This window comes from Gigantopelta aegis, chromosome 14 (genome assembly GCF_016097555.1).
Source record: "Gigantopelta aegis isolate Gae_Host chromosome 14, Gae_host_genome, whole genome shotgun sequence".
Taxonomy (NCBI): domain Eukaryota; kingdom Metazoa; phylum Mollusca; class Gastropoda; order Neomphalida; family Peltospiridae; genus Gigantopelta; species Gigantopelta aegis.
This window is the reverse complement of record NC_054712.1, coordinates 23,236,449-23,252,892: the sequence shown is the minus strand read 5'-3', so window position 1 is coordinate 23,252,892 and position 16,444 is coordinate 23,236,449. Positions and strand designations below refer to the sequence as shown.

Here is a 16,444-nt window from a genome sequence, read left to right as displayed (position 1 = left end):
GTCACGTGCAGGAGGTGAGCTTTGCCTTCACTGGGGCTGGAGTGTCACTTGATACTGGATACATAGCATGTTAATTGCTGTAACAAATCGGCAGTGCTGAATTATGTAGACATTTCTTTGACTGAATGTCACAGCCAGCCAGACTCTCCATTAAGCTTACTCCCTACTGACCCACACAAATCAATGCTGATCTCTGCTCTTTTGGTAATGGTGTGCTTTTGTTTTAATGAGCTTTTCTCTTTCAGCAAAGCCAAGTTTAACTTGTGTTGGCCGTAATTAAAATAGATGGGACAGTGTACTTGAACTATGCATTTGTATTTCACAAAAGGAAAATTGTCTCACCATGTTAGCAGGGTGTATACTACCAAATCAAATCCCATAGACGACAATAGTAACATATGTGGCTAAAACTCCTACCTGCAACGTATCAACCGACATAAACGCCACGGATATAAATACTACCACCCCTTACACTTAAAGTGAATCAGAAAAAAATGGGGGTCAAGCTGCTCGTTTCTGAGATAACGGGTAGCGTCTATGACTACCCTAGTTTCGCACAAAATTCGAGTACTTTTTTTTTACAGGTACCCCATACATGTTTCAAGCACAAGGCTACTTGACACATTGGTACTAGATGAAATAAAATTGCAATTTTTTTTTACTCAGATGAAATTATTATTTTTTACAACCAACACACTCACATTTATAACCAATCACAGGACTTGTGGTGTTCACTTCTCTATCAAAAGTTGGGTGCACCTCGAACTTTGACCCAGCCGGAAGTTATTTGGTTTAGTACTACCTATACTGATAACATACATTTTTCAAAAAGTGTCCAGCTATGTGTCTTTATGACAACCAGGATCTGGTGTATTCTGACATAAACTGACAACCTCACTGAAACTGTTGTTTCTACAGTGCAACCTAATATAATGTACACCTCAAAAAGCATATATATTGCATATAGTTTTGTACAAATGCAATATGTCATATTAAACAACAAAATGTTTTAAAATAAAACTCCTGAAGATATTTACTTTCAGTTGGGTGTGTGTACTCAGGTATATATGTAGAGACAACAGAGATAGTCAGAGTACCTCTACCCCTTTAAAGAATTCCATTAAAACACATGCACTTGATTGACCCCTAGATTATGAAGACCTTAACAGGCACATCAAAGAAATGTCAGTATTAAAAAAAAACACTGTCTGGGGAAGGAAACACAAACATGACTGTACCTGTATGAAGTAATGACTTAATGTCCTGAACATTAGTGTTGGGAGGAAATCCTGTATGCTGGGTGTGGGTGTCTTCAATTTACCAGGTGTGGGAATTTCAAATCCATCGGCCATGCTGATGTTCATAATGAACCATCAAAACTATTGGCAGCCACCAATATTCCTGAGTATATTTTATTTATAGCCTACTGTAGTTGGAGGTTTTAATAGTTGTGATATCTGGAATAATCATGCAGCTTTAACACATTTATTTTTGATTAATTACTGAAAAAAACTATTTTTAAATGACAAAATTACCCGAACATCTATTTTCTTGCATTATTTTCTAATCCGGATGAATACAATATGTACATTAGATGTATTCCTACAATCTGTAATCCAGCATTTTATTTAGCTAGTAACATTAGGTAATACAGCTTTAACAATAAAATAAACTGTCAACTTAATCCAAGGCAGATAATCAAATCTGAAAAAAAGTCGTTCTGAATATAGTATAAACTCAAAATGCTTTTCATGAGAGCTAACTAAGTGATTATTAAGAAAAAAAATTATCTGGAGATCTAAGTATATGTTTAACAACCTTATTGTTATGTACAAATAAGAATAGAAGGCACAATAGTGACAACAAATTTAATTATGTTTTTGGTAAAGTTTTTCTTCAAATTTACTTTAAATTTTGCATAAAACTACAAATTTGTCTAAAATATAACTTAGCACCCTATAAATATGTCAAAATGACAATAAAAATCAACTTCTTTACAAATTTGAGTTTTCAGAATTTTATACATAAAAAATTAACAATGTTAATGGAAACTAAAGACATTAACCCACTATTGGCACATGCTATTTTTAATATAAAAATAAATTGCTATTAAAATCTTAGTTCAGGTTGCCTATATATAATACCATATTTAAGAGCAGTTGTATATGGCAAGTCAAATACCATGTAAAAAGAAATTATTGAAATCTTTACAGTATGAATTATAGGCCAAAACCAACTTTTCTTCAGTGCTAACTTTGATTCAAACTCCATTCAGAACCATGTACAGAGATTATTGTCAAGGTCAAGGTCATTGTGAACTTGCATGATCGAGTGATGGCTAATTAATCAACCAGTATAGTTTAATAAAATAAAATGACAAAATCATAATATTTTTTATTATGCACTGAATATGTGCTATAGGGTGTATACTACCAAATCAAATCCCATAGACGACAATAGTAACATATGTGGCTAAAACTCCTACCTGCAACGTATCAACCGACATAAACGTCACGGATATAAATACTACTGCCCCTTAAACTTAAAGTGAATCAGAAAAAAATGGGGGTCAAGCTGCTCGTTTCTGAGATAACGGGTAGCGTCTATGACTACCCTAGTTTCGCACAAAATTCAAGTACTTTTTTTTACAGGTACCCCATACATGTTTCAAGCACAAGGCTACTTGACACATTGGTACTAGATGAAATAAAATTTCACATTTTTTTTACCCAGATGAAATTATTATTTTTCACAACCAACACACTCACATTTATAACCTATCACAGGACTTGTGGTGTTCACTTCTCTATCAAAAGTTGGGTGCACCTCGAACTTTGACCCAGCCGGAAGTTATTTGGTTTAGTACTACCAGCAATGGTTGTAGTTTTCTTTTTGAACACCAGACCATGAGTCACAGAAATCCCTGCAGATTTAATATAATTCGATGAGTTGTAGTAGTAAAAATAAAAATTATTTGCATAAAAATGTTGCACGTTTTAAATGAGCGAAACATTAAATCTGATATAAATATTCATGTGTATAAAAATAATTTTGAAAGCACATTTTGAAATGATTTAAAAAAAAAATGTGATATAGAAATTCATATGGTGGGAAAAAAGCTTTAACAAATGCTTACTGTGAAGCAATACAGTAAGCAATGGTTATACAGTTTCTGCATGGTTGCACACTGGAGTTTAAGGATGCATATGTGCATAAAGAGCAATACCCCTTACTAAGATTTCTTTTGTTAATAAATAACAAGGTACATGTATTGAATATTTCAAGAATGCTACAATATATGCAGTTTGCTCCTGTCAAGAGGACTTAATTATTATGCTAATTTCTGTTCGTCATGATGGTGTTTTGATGGTTGCATTGCACAATATTGGGTACTGATCCAAAGAATATTTATGATACACTGATGTGCACTGATAAATCAGAAACAAACTGCAACTTTAGTTTTGAATAATTATAGTACATGTGACGGTGGTTATTCGTGCAATTGCTTACAACTACATGTTCAGTAGATTGATATTGACGAATGCTTTCATGTAGTATAAAATTGTGATATATATATGTAGTCCTCTGAAAACATGGTAAAGTACTCTTCTTGTTAAAACTTCATTTCTTACATAGAATGTTCATATTTGTGCATCTGATATGATCTTGGTTGCTATACTATAGTCTGTAGAAAGCTTGACCTGATGGTTTGGCAAGCTTTAGGATTTTGCTACTTAAACAACTTGTCCTGAGTTTGTGGCCATTGTAAGATGTTTCCAACTAACAGAGCTTCTTTGGCAACTAAAAGTACATATTAAATATATTTTCTTGTTTATGCTACCAGTGTCTTCATATTTAATATGTTATTGGAAGGTAAAAAAAAAAAAATGGTTCAGGCTTCTATAAACATTAAGACGGCAAACACCTTGTTTATATAGATACTGATAATTCTAAAGAGGAAAATATCTTTAATATGTACTTTTTATCAGCCATGAACATGTTACATTGGCAGCACACTCAGGACTGTCCATTTAAGTATCTTATAGACACACATCAGATTGAACGGCCAATGTGTGATAATTCAGAACATTTCAAATGGTGACTGAAATAAGTGTTTACTTATCTCTAGATAAGATTTTAAAATGTTTGATCTTTAAGTGCCAGACAAATTTGATCTGATTATATAATGAGGAATAAATTCCACAAGACTGGATATGAGAAAATAGCTATTTCAAGGATAGAACAAAGTTTTTTTAACAGAAATACCATACAGTGCTGTTAAAGGATCAATACCTTTAAAGCAAGGTATAAAACTAATATCAGGAACAATAATAATGTGAATGTTGTTATTATTATTTTAAAATATATTTTTATTTTATTATTATTACTTCTCTTATTTTTTTTATCCTGCTGCCCTCTTCCCTTTCTCTCCTTTGAATTCCATCTCAATTCTATCTGATCTGGCAAGTCTTCCTGTCTTTCAACTTCTTCCACTATTCAACTCCACATCCCAGTCCTTGTCTCTTGAACGGAAATAAAGGTTGTTAAAACTGATTACATGGGGTTTTTCAATGTGTTTTTGTGATTTATTTCAAATGAAACTTTTATTACAGTTGGGCCATTATCACCAGTATTTTAAAAACTCTTTTTACCCTCTTTCCAACTTTCTCATTTCTGTCATTAAATTACTATGCAATTTTTGTTTTTTTAACTGAACACGTGCTAATGACAGTAATTCTTGTTCCACTGTACTGTCTATGCCATTGCATTGATTAGTTCATTATTTGATCCTCTTATACTTTATATACCACAGATATTTTTGACACAACTGTCAATCCATCTTGTTGATCTTTTTCCACCTCATAACTAGTAATATCACTATTTCTTACACACCTGGTGGTAAAAAGATCATTAATTATTTATATATCATACCAGTAACACACACGCATGTATATTATCAGTTTAAAGACATATGACTGGCTGCTCCAAGCCATTACCACTGATAGAAAAAAGCTTGGTAAAAATTGACAGCTCTGTGACATAGAAGTTGATTCATTAGCTACAAGTGAAAGGGTCATAAATGGATTTTAGTTTGGAAAAGACATTTAAATTTATTTTAAGGCTTTTTTTTCTTTTTCTGTAAGATATGTATAAAATAGAATAAGTTTTAAAGCAACTTGTATAATAAATGATATCTAACAGCCACTCATGTCGTATTCTCTATTGTCGCAATGTTCATAAGCATATTAGACCAGGCGGGGGTAGCAGGAGGGGCAACCTTTTCCCTAGTGCTGGAGCAGATTGTTAAATTTGGGCAAAAACTATATATTCAGGTAAATGTGTACTAACCTGAGACCTTTTTACCACCATGCTACCTGCTAAATTAGTTGTAATCCATGTAAAAATACATAGTGATTAGTTTTTAATCCTGTATAACTGTTTGGCAGTAATACTAATATGAATAAATGTTGTTATCCAGATTTAGGCACTTTAATTTAATTCAGGCAAAAACTACCCTGCCATCCTACAAAAATGGGAGCCCGTACAGCTATGACAATGTTTGGGTAAAATTACTAATTAAGAATGGTGGAAATTGGAGTGTCCGACACTGTCAACGTGAGATGCTAGCTCTCACACCTGCGACAGCTTTTGTTAAAGATGCTGAATTAGTTACAGTCATGTTTACAACCAGCATGAGATAATTATCACACTGTTGTGGTTTTTGACCGGATCTTTGCAACATCCTTTGTTATTTCCACAAAAGACATGCTGACAGCCACTGTCACTTTGTTTATTATTTTGTCACCAGATCAAGAGATGTCACTGTCAGAAACCAGAGGACCATAATTTCCACAAATAATATTTAATAACCCTTTCTGTTTTTATTTCATATCTGTGAAATAGCAGACGACACTCTGTAGGATAGCAGACGACAGTTGCCAACTAGTGGCATTGGGCAAAGGGAGATAATTGGGACAAAACAAAAAGCTTATAGTTAGTTTCAGAATTGCATGCTGTTCATATAATAGAACAGAGTATGAACTCATGTGGTAGATGGAGTATTTTAGCAGTACATTGTGTATTGGTCATTATCTGTTACCAGTTAAACATAGAGTGAATGTATTACAGACAGTGATGTTGGGAGTAGAAACATAGTACTTACAGATTTTTTTCATTTTAAAAAAAATAATTTAATAAATGATTAATTTGTTATTAATTTCTTTCCACAAAAATAAAACTTGTAGTTTATCAAGATTAGATGTACATGTATATATGTTATCATGCCTATATAAAAAAAAGTCCTCAGTAAATTTTTGTCCCCACACGTGATTTTAATATTGTCATTGATTAATCTGATTTTTGTGATTGACTACTTGTTACCCTACCTCCATATTTTAACTTAAATTTATCTGCTGTATCTTCATTATTATTTGCTGATAGTTAAAATAATTTATCAATTAATGTGTCAAATGGCAGGATTTAAGGATGTATATGTAGTCCGTCCCGCAGTGAACGCCTTTTTTAATACTATGGAATTTACTACAAGTTATTTATTTCTAAACTGATTTTTTTTTTAACTTACACACAAATAGTATTTGTTTGTTATTTGTCATACCAAACTGAAATTATTAACAAAAAATACTTTTGTAGAAGTATGCGATGTACTATAGATATACATTGTTCATATCTAGCAAATTATATTTATTAAATAAATTTCATTTCATATTTTACCATTTGGTATACAACAACTTATACTCTGCAGATGGCTGTAATACACAAATTCACACACACACAAAGCATGTCACACAAAATGCCCAGTAAGTGGTATTTGTAAACATCTTAAGCATACTTGCTGTTATGCAATGATTCACACACAAGGTATATATATCATACTGTGTCCTCTTGAGACAACTGATCACAATATGCAATATTATGCTTTAAATTTTTTGTTCAGTTTTTAATTGTTTAATTGTTTTTTTTTTTTAATTTTTGGAAAATATGAAGTCAATTTATGGTAGATTTTAAAAAACGCAAACAAAATGTGACGAAGTAAGGACTTAATATCAAAGAAGCTCTTTGATTGAATTTATTATGAAAAATATTTTTTATCAGTGTTTGACACCTGATAGACAATATGTTTGGTGCAATAGATGGCGTCTATTTGTTCATTAATTGTTTTACATCCAAATTTTGTAAGTTGTATTGTGTTGTGTACTCTTCAAGGTATTTTGATATCTGAACATGCAATATTTTATAATGTTGGGTTTTTTTTTTCTTCTTCTTCTAGCTATGCACGAGACGTTTGTCATCACGTCAAGATGCAAGACATCACTACAAAGCTGTCTGCCGCGCGTTGGTCACCGAAGCCCAAGAACTTATATCATTCCTTGATACGATATCCACAGAAAAACAAGTACGTCATACTGTTTCTATGCTTTGATACATAGCCAAACTGGTGTTGGCATGATACTCTTTCTGCTCTGTGCCATGCTGAATCTATGCTGAATTCTTGGCATTTTTCTAAATAAGCTTTCAAAGTCACCGTTTAATCTTGTCAGCTTGCCTCTGGGTCTGTGGCCACATAGTATGTTTTGGCTGGACACTTTGAAAGAAGACTCAACAGACACTTCCTTCTGTTGACCATAGATCAATCAATGTTTGATTTGTTTTGCAGTTTAAAGTCCAAGTTTTCACTAACTCTTGAAAATCTGCATTTAATCACCTCAGGTTTCTTTTTTTCTTTTTCTTTTTTTAATGTCTTTTTTGTATGTATGTGTTACATTGCTCGGTGGTAGAGTGCTCACTTGAGGTGTGGTGAGTTTGAGGATCAGTCCCCACCAATGAACAAATTGTTTTTTATTCCAATCATGACTGGAAAACCACAATACTATATGATATGGAATAAATACTGCTTAGCAAAATAGGAGCATCAAAATATTTTATTTAAATAATTTGACCTAACTTTGGAAGATAAGGAATGAAAGGTCAAGGTCATTGATGACATACTTGCATTTAGTATTAATACAAAGTTTTAAAAGTTTAAAGTTTGGTTTGTTTAATGACACCACTGGAGCACATCGAAACGTCAAATTTCAAATTTCACTTCTGACCCCAATCGTCCTTCAAGATCTTTGGTGGTCATAAAACCTACTGTAATACTTGTAATGTTTGCCCAATTAATTCACTATTATAATATAACCATTCCCCACAGCTAATATACCTTACAGTTTTGACAATTGTAAATTCTTATTAGAGTTCCCATACTTTTTTTGAAGAGTATATATATTAAACTAGTCTCGATGGCACAGTGGTGTTCCATCACTGATTTTTCTCTCACTGAACTATGTAAGCTGAGTTACAAAATGTACGATAGCTTTTAATAGACATGAAAAACCTCTGGACTTTTCTGTGATTTGGTGTTTAGCTACAGTTTAATGACACGACTAGAGCACATTGATTTATTAATCATCGGCTATTGGATGTCAAACATGTGGTGACTGACAGTCTTGGAGAGGAAACCCGTTACATTTTCCCATTAGTAGCAAGGGGTATTTTGTATGCACCATCCCATAGACAGGATAACACATACCACAGCCATTGATATACCAGTCATGATGCACTGGCTGAAACGAGAAAGGGTAACCATCATATATTTGTTTATACCAAATCTCCCATTCCCAATAATGTTGACATTTTCTAACAAAAGTAGTGTATCCATCCACCAAGACCGTACACATATACAGTATGGCATCTTACATTTAAGTTACATGTAAGAAAATGGTGTTCTGCATGGCATTTGAGAGATTTTTTAAAGTGTTTTTATTGAAAAATTTGGGGTTTTTTAATTTTACATGAAATAGAAATATGGTAATTTATTTAGAATAGATAATATTTGCCCAAATAGACATCTTGTTACTTTTAATCAGATATGCAGATGCTTTGACTCTTCATATATTTTATAGTGCACCTTACGAAAGTCTTTATTGGTTTTTTAAATCTTTTTTCTTTCTTTGCCTGGAAATCTAATCACCTTCACTTTAAAAATCACACAACATCCATTTCCGAAACTCATTTCTGGATGTGATGGCCGTGAATTAAAACCACACTATGAAAATAGAAAAACACTGGTGATCAAACAAATTGATCACAGACATTGCCTTGTGACACAGTGGTGTGAAAATTGCCTACAATGCACAAGTTTCCCCCAAATTCGCCGGTGTTTGTTTTTTCCTCACATGCTTTAGAATGCTATTCTCTACCGTGTAAGATTCCACGCTTATGGCAGCGGGTTTCCTCTCGTGGACTGCAGCAGGTTTAGTGGGTTAAGATCAATGCCACTGGTGTTTGTGTGCGAAACAATTGCCTTTTTCAGTGAGCTTTTGCCCAAAAGTCCGCAATACAAGTCAACAAAGTCAGACATTTGGAATTTGCTCAGTTTGTCTTTCTGAATGCCACCTGGTGTAAGCTAATTAGTGGGCAGTAATAACGATGTAACACGTAAACGAAAACGTGAATGAACATTATACAAAAAAAAAGGTGAGAAAATAACATGTTTAACAATGTAAAAAAAAATTAAAAGGAAGCTTTTTTTATTTTGGTTTTTGATTTAATTGTCTCTTTATTTATGCTTGGGTTATTGGCAAACAAAAATGCTCAGCCTATCTTGTGTTTTGAAATTGAGTATGAAATGGCCTTGAAGCAGCTAGATCCACCCACCTCCATATGACTGCCATACCTAGAAATCCCATACAAAAACTGCCTTTAAATATGTTTAAAAATCAACAAAAAACAATACCCGTCTAAAAACAAAACAACAAAAAAACCTAACTTTCATTGTACTTAAAAGTGGATTTCAGTTTTATCTAAAAATTAATTCTAGTTACTTTATACTTCATGATCATGTTTTATGTTTTATGTTTAGTCTAGAAGATGTTGATTCATGCTGGCTGAATTTGTAGCTTCCTGGTCCAGCAGGAATGTCAGCCAATTTTGACCCCTGTCACTATTTGTCTTATCATTACTTGTTGAAGCAGCTTTCTATTTAAAAATTCTTCCTTAAAAAAATACAATATAAAATACTGAAATGCTTTTTGAATTGTTTCTATGATGATTGTAGGTAGGTTGACCTTTGTAGTAAAACCATTGGTTTCAAGTTATTTGTCATTTTTAATATTAAATAATAACAACTGTGCAAGTGGTATGCTGCCACTTAATATGACAGCAAGATGAGGCAATGCTCTTGCATAAGGGCAGATAACTTTAAACTTTTTGTGGTCAATCTATTTTGAGTTTTTGCATGGAAGTTACGAAAGCAAATACACTGTCTAAAAATAGCATTCATGTACTGTAGCGCTTTCGTCAATGTCAAAAACTATTTCTAAATATATTTTTATTGTAATGTATGCAACAGTGAAAGGAGGTGAGAATCCTTTGTTAATTGATTAAAAATACATGTGAATGTCACCTAAATTATATTTTTGACTTCATCATGTTGTTAAAATACTAGACAAAACACATTAACTGTATGTTTTAAAATATTTTTTTTTTACATTTGCATCCATCTGGTATCTGGTTTTCTTATAGCAATCAGGCATGACCATGCATATAGCAATCCTCTTATTTATCCATTACCAGTTAGCATAACAATATTGCTTTTCTCCTTTAACTCTGATATGGAAAAAACCCTAATAAATGTTTTATTTCACTCTATGGTATGTTTTGTTTGTGTATGAGTGTGTGTGTGTGTGTGTGTGTGGTGTGTGTGTGTGTGTGTGTGTGTGAGTGAGAGAGAGAGAGAGAGAGTGTGAGAGAGAGAGAGAGAGAGAGAGAGAGAGAGAGAGAGAGAGAGAGAGAGAGAGAGAGAGAGGGAGAGAGAGAGAGAGAGAGTGTGTGTGTGTGTGTGTGTGTGTGTGAGTGTGTGAGTGTGTGAGAGAGTGAGAGTGAGAGACAGAGAAAGAGAGAGTAAGTGGTTTTAATCACTAACAAGAAGGGTTATTTTCACAGTGTTCATACAACATACATGTATGCACAATCCAAGTGTTTTAATCAGATGGCCACCCCTTGCACATGCATCACATGCTTCTTACTCTTAGTAAGGGATTCATTTTTCACTTGCAGGAACATTACCAATCATCATGTACTTATTTTGAGGGCGTTTTGTTTTGTTTTACCGTGTTTCATTCAATAACTATTCATATTTGAAATGACAATTTCCCTTACTTAGTATGAACGGTATATTTCATATATAATGTTATGTTTTTGGTTGAGTATACATGCATGTGCAGAGTGAATATACCTGAATTATTCTTTAAAGGCAAGTGGTTGTTATACAAGGTATCTTTTACCGAATATTTGAATGTATTAAAAACTTAATATAATATCTTGTTATTTCAGCATCTTGCCAAGACTTCAAACGATGTAGTAGCCACTGTCGAGGAATTACAAAGAGGAGACTGGGTATGCACACTTATATAGACTAATATTTACAAAGAATAAAATAATCTTTCATATACTGCTAGTAACATGTACCAAAGCACTTTAAAAAATACTTTACAATAAAATAACATAATCTGTAGAAGGATCATACAGTGTAATTCAAAATTGTTTATACTGACTGAGGCCTATTACACAAAACATCGTAAGGTTACATCTGCGACTAGCAGTTATACCAGGCATACGTTTACAGGTGTTTGGCATCTATTTTGCACAGAAAATGACATCCTTATGGAAGATGAATCATTTTATGGACAAAAGAAAATGAAATGTGTGTACTTTTAACTATATTTGTTGTGCTATAATAGGAATAAAAACTGTGGTTTAGTTATAGATTTACGTTTACATGCTAATCTAGGCTTACAATGTTTTGTGAAATTGGGCCTAGATGTGTAAAAAAGTAATTGATGATAAATTAATCAATGTGCTCTAGTGGTATTATGTTGCAATTTACTAAACAGATATGTTAATCCCAGCTGACTGATAGTTGTCACACTCGCCCTGTGTTTGAGTAATAGCTACTAATTGAGCAGTGTGATGGCATGTTGTTAATGAAGCATTCATTATTTTCTCATGCGGGCGACACCATATCACTTAATTAGCCCTGAATTTGACTAAGAGTTAATACACTATTCAGTGGGGAGGTGTAAGCCATTCAAGGGTACAGGAATGGAAAATATACCACTAGTTCACCAAACTAGCACCAAACAACATTTACTAGTCCGCCACAAGTTCTACTAGTGCACAATATAGCACAAATGTGCTTGGCCCTTATATAATACAATACAAACTTCTCTTCAAATGATCATTCTGTAAAGCCAAAATATGCTGAAAGTTCTTTAATTGCAGGGTTTGTCCCTTTAACCTCCTAGTAGGGGCATTTATGATCTTTTATGTTTTTATTATGTACCCTCAAATTATTTTCTGGTAGAAAGCCTGAACAGGGGTGTGTTGTGTTCCAGGACAGTGTCTTGGACCATCCGTTGAGTATAAGCATTACATTAAAATGTGGTTGTTGTTTTATGTTAAAGGCTTGGCTATGGGTGCAAGTGATGAGACAGTTGCGGCATGGCGTCCGTCTTAAAAAAGTGGAACAAATCAACTTCAGTCAGCCACCCTCAGAGTTTGAGATGACACCATTTGAGATGATACTCGACGACATACGATCTCGTAGATACACGCTGCAGAAAATCATGGTGAGTCTAGCGACAGAATATGAAATCTTTTTTAATGTATCCTTCCATTTTCAGTTTTCAAAATGTCTTGTGTATTCCTTGATTTTTCAGTATATAGAATTTACGTTTAGCCCCCCTTTTGTATTTTTTAACATTTTGTGTGTTATTCCATTCATTTTGAAGTATTTTAGATTTTTGTGTATTTGTTTGTAAAGAGTATTTATTTTTTTGTTATCCCTTCCTTTGCAGTATTTTGCATTTTGTGTTTATTCCTTTATTGCAGTGTTTAAGATTTTTGCATATTGCCATTCTTGTATCCCTTAATTTACATTACATTAATTTATATTGAATATCAATTTATTGTCAATACTTTCCATTTTCGCGTTTGCCTTGATGGTTTTTTTATTTTTTTATCTGGATATTGATTTGCAGTTTTATTTTTTTATCCATTGATTCGCAGTATAAATAGTTTTATTTTTATTTGTACTGCATGCCAATTTTTTTTTTTTTGGGGGGGGCATATTTGGCATTATGACCTGTTTAATAAGCCAAAATTATTAAAAAATAGTGCTTGAAAAATAAATCTAGATTCTTTTTTATGGAACTAACACTCTCTACTCTATGATCTGGGACTTATTTATAATTCATATATAGTACTGTTCTATTCTTGAAATGTTTTTGCTTTGCTGTAACCCATCACACATTTTAGTGGGTGTGCAAGGGGGGGGGGGAGCTTTCAATAAGTATTTACAAACGTCTTTTATTATTGTTATTTATATTAAAGGTTCATAGTCCTCTTCGAATATTGTAGAATATATCTGATTGAAAATTAAATGTAAAGTTTTTCACTTGAAAAGTTTATTTCTGTTCATTGAGTGTGTTCTTGGTAGCCCTAATGTCTGTAGATACTCAAGACAGTGCTTTGATGTTTCTAAATTTTGATGATATAAAATTTTTGTAAGTACATGTTCCTTTAATAAATCATCCTGTTGAATTGTCAGGTTGTTTGACAGTCCAGGCCCAGTGCTTATAAAACATTTTTTTAAAATTTGAACTCAAGTCTTTAATAAGGTCTTGAGACTTTAATATAATGGCAATGCCATACAACTTGCATGTGTGTGATGTCGTTAAAGATATGAGTCTTATAGACATTGGCATAGCCTGGCTTTTAAATTGAAGGGGTCACTCATATTAGGGAGGTCACCCACATTGAGAGGAAGCCATCCACATTGGAGGGGTACCCACACCAACAATGAGTCGTGCTTTGGGAAGACAGGCAAATATAAAAGTTGGTGTGAAAAAAAGAGGTGTGATTGGGGTGGGTGGGGTGGGGAACATCACCTCCATGCCTAACCCCACTGGCTAACCCCTAAGTGTAGACTGAAAGTTTTATAAGCACATACCCAGAACACTGTAAACAATCACAAACAAGCATTCATTAGTCTCCAGATGATAGGCAATTGCTAACAAATCTGTAGGTGATTATGTACTAAGAAATGCGTTTTACACAATTAGATAGATATATATATATATATATATATATATATATATATATATATATATAAAGAGACTATTTCAAGCAAGAAAAATATGTTTTAGCCAGAACTATTGTCTTGTAAGAGGTCCAATTACATTTTAAAATGTCTTTTTAAATCTCTCCCCCCCCCCCCCCCCCCCCCCCCCTTAGAAATGATGGTTTAAAAATGTATTGGTGGTTGGTCTGGGTTACAGCAACAATGTCTGGGGGTTTTTCTTCTTAGTGTTTGCCTTATTACCTAGTGCATTATTATAAGCACCAGTTAAGTCCCTTGAACATTGGCTTGCACATAATAAATATGGTTCTTTGTACAAGCATTATAGCTTTATACTAGCACTGACCAAATCAAATAATTATTGAAGGTTGAAGGTTGAAGTTGAAGGCATGGTTGCATGGCAGGTGACCTAATAAATGACCACACAGAAAATTACCTGAAATACATTTATTTTGTCCTGAAATACACTGTGTTTAACCAGCTGCATAGTCCTCGCATCCCACTTTGTCAATATTTTGGTATGTAACTGAATTATGGCTGTGTGGCAATAAACCAGAGCACAGTATTTCAAGAGAACCGTCCATTCTATTTTTGTGACTGTTATTTAATTTTAAATTGAGGCAAACTGCCAATTGTTTCATGGTAAACAGTTTTTTTCTTAAATTAAAAGTTAAAATTAGGATCATCAGAACTTTGCAAATGTAATTTGTGTATCCAGACTAACAGTTTACTTCGGTGGAAATCTGTAGCTGAAGAGAAATATACACACACTGTATATATCAAGTTGTGTAGTCCATGTAACTTGACCTTTAGTAGATAAACTTCTGTGTGACCCTGCCATTAGTTTGACTAATACATTTTTTGTTATTATTTTTTTGAAAAGTTAATTCAAGAATGAAATAGAAAAAGTTACTGTCTTAAGATATTGGCTTTATTTTGCAAATGCTGCAAAGTTCCACTGAGCAGCATTTGCCTTTCGACCTGAGCAGGATAAAGCTGATATGTTAAGACAGTAACCAGTTATTTTATTTATCCTGCAGTCCTACATAATATGAAAAAGTTAATAAAATTAACTGTTTTATTTCAAAACTTTTCTGTTCTCCTTAGTACTAGTTTCTACAAGGTCTACAATATCTATATCAGTACACTAAAACAAAATAGATCTTAAATACAACAGTTTATTTCTTATTTTAAAAGTAAAAATTATCTTTAAAAATCAGAAATCATTAATTGGAAATAAAAGAAAATGAAACTTTGAACAATACAACATTCCTTTATTGATCATAACTAGTTTGAAAGTTGTTCTCTCCAAAAAAGTTATATTTTTGGTTAGTGATTGAAAATATAGAACTTTATCTTGTCATCATATCTTGCCAATATATGTAGTGATTGCAGGATAAATGGAAAATAGTATGCTAGTCCATCAGACCAGTGCCAACCACAATTTACTAGTCTGTCAGAATTGTATACTAGTCCATCAATCTGCAGTACAAACTTAACTTCAAATGATCAGCCAATGAAATCACAACATGTCAAGACTTTATTCCAGTTTTTAATTAACATTTTTGAAATAAGAAAATAAAAGTATAAATAGAAAGAACTAAACTGTTTATATGTTTATTTTATCAATATGTATCAGTTCTATATTGTATATTATAGTGGTGAAATAGTAAAAATTAAATTTAAAACCCCCAACTAAATTAACCTGAACTGAAAATAAAGCAAGACGACAGTAAAACAAAAATGGCCGCTCTTTTGGACTAGTAGTTATAGCTTTTAACTCATCCATCAGAATTTGTACTTTCACAAGGGGACTAGCACTTAAGTCTTTCTGCAGCATGTTATTCTGCAGCATTATGTATGATTAATATAAATTGAAATTTGCTAGAAATTTGAAAAACAAAATTCACTTAATTGCAAACTCTATTTATGCCTGAGTTCATTATTAATATTTAACCTGTTTCTTGTTATAAATTTGTAGTGTTTTTTTTTCGCTGTGTGAGTTTTCTGTATCCCTGTATTTCTGGTTTGCTTTGCCTAACTGCTTGATGTTTGCCTGCAACAGGTTAATGCCGATTACCATCCAACAGTGAGAAATGATGCCCACACTGTCATCCTTGACTTCATCCGATCCAGACCACCATTAAGAAAAGTAAGTCTTTATAAAGTATAGAATTTTTATTATATACTTAGCAGTAAATTTATGGAAGCTGTAGAACCCACATTTCTGAAAAGCAAACAAAA

General features: G+C 33.0%; 1 protein-coding gene across 3 annotated transcripts in view; it reads left to right on the top strand.

Annotated features, from left to right (window-relative positions):
* The window catches only part of LOC121388252 (protein spire homolog 1-like), a 157,466-nt gene that overhangs the window by 83,638 nt on the left and 57,384 nt on the right, over positions 1-16,444 (top strand). For all 3 annotated transcript variants that reach the window (XM_041519520.1, XM_041519521.1, XM_041519519.1), the window contains exons 4-7: positions 7,289-7,414; positions 11,395-11,457; positions 12,525-12,689; positions 16,266-16,352. In XM_041519520.1, the coding sequence (XP_041375454.1) occupies positions 7,289-7,414; positions 11,395-11,457; positions 12,525-12,689; positions 16,266-16,352 (441 nt within the window). The remainder of the gene's footprint in view (positions 1-7,288; positions 7,415-11,394; positions 11,458-12,524; positions 12,690-16,265; positions 16,353-16,444) is intronic.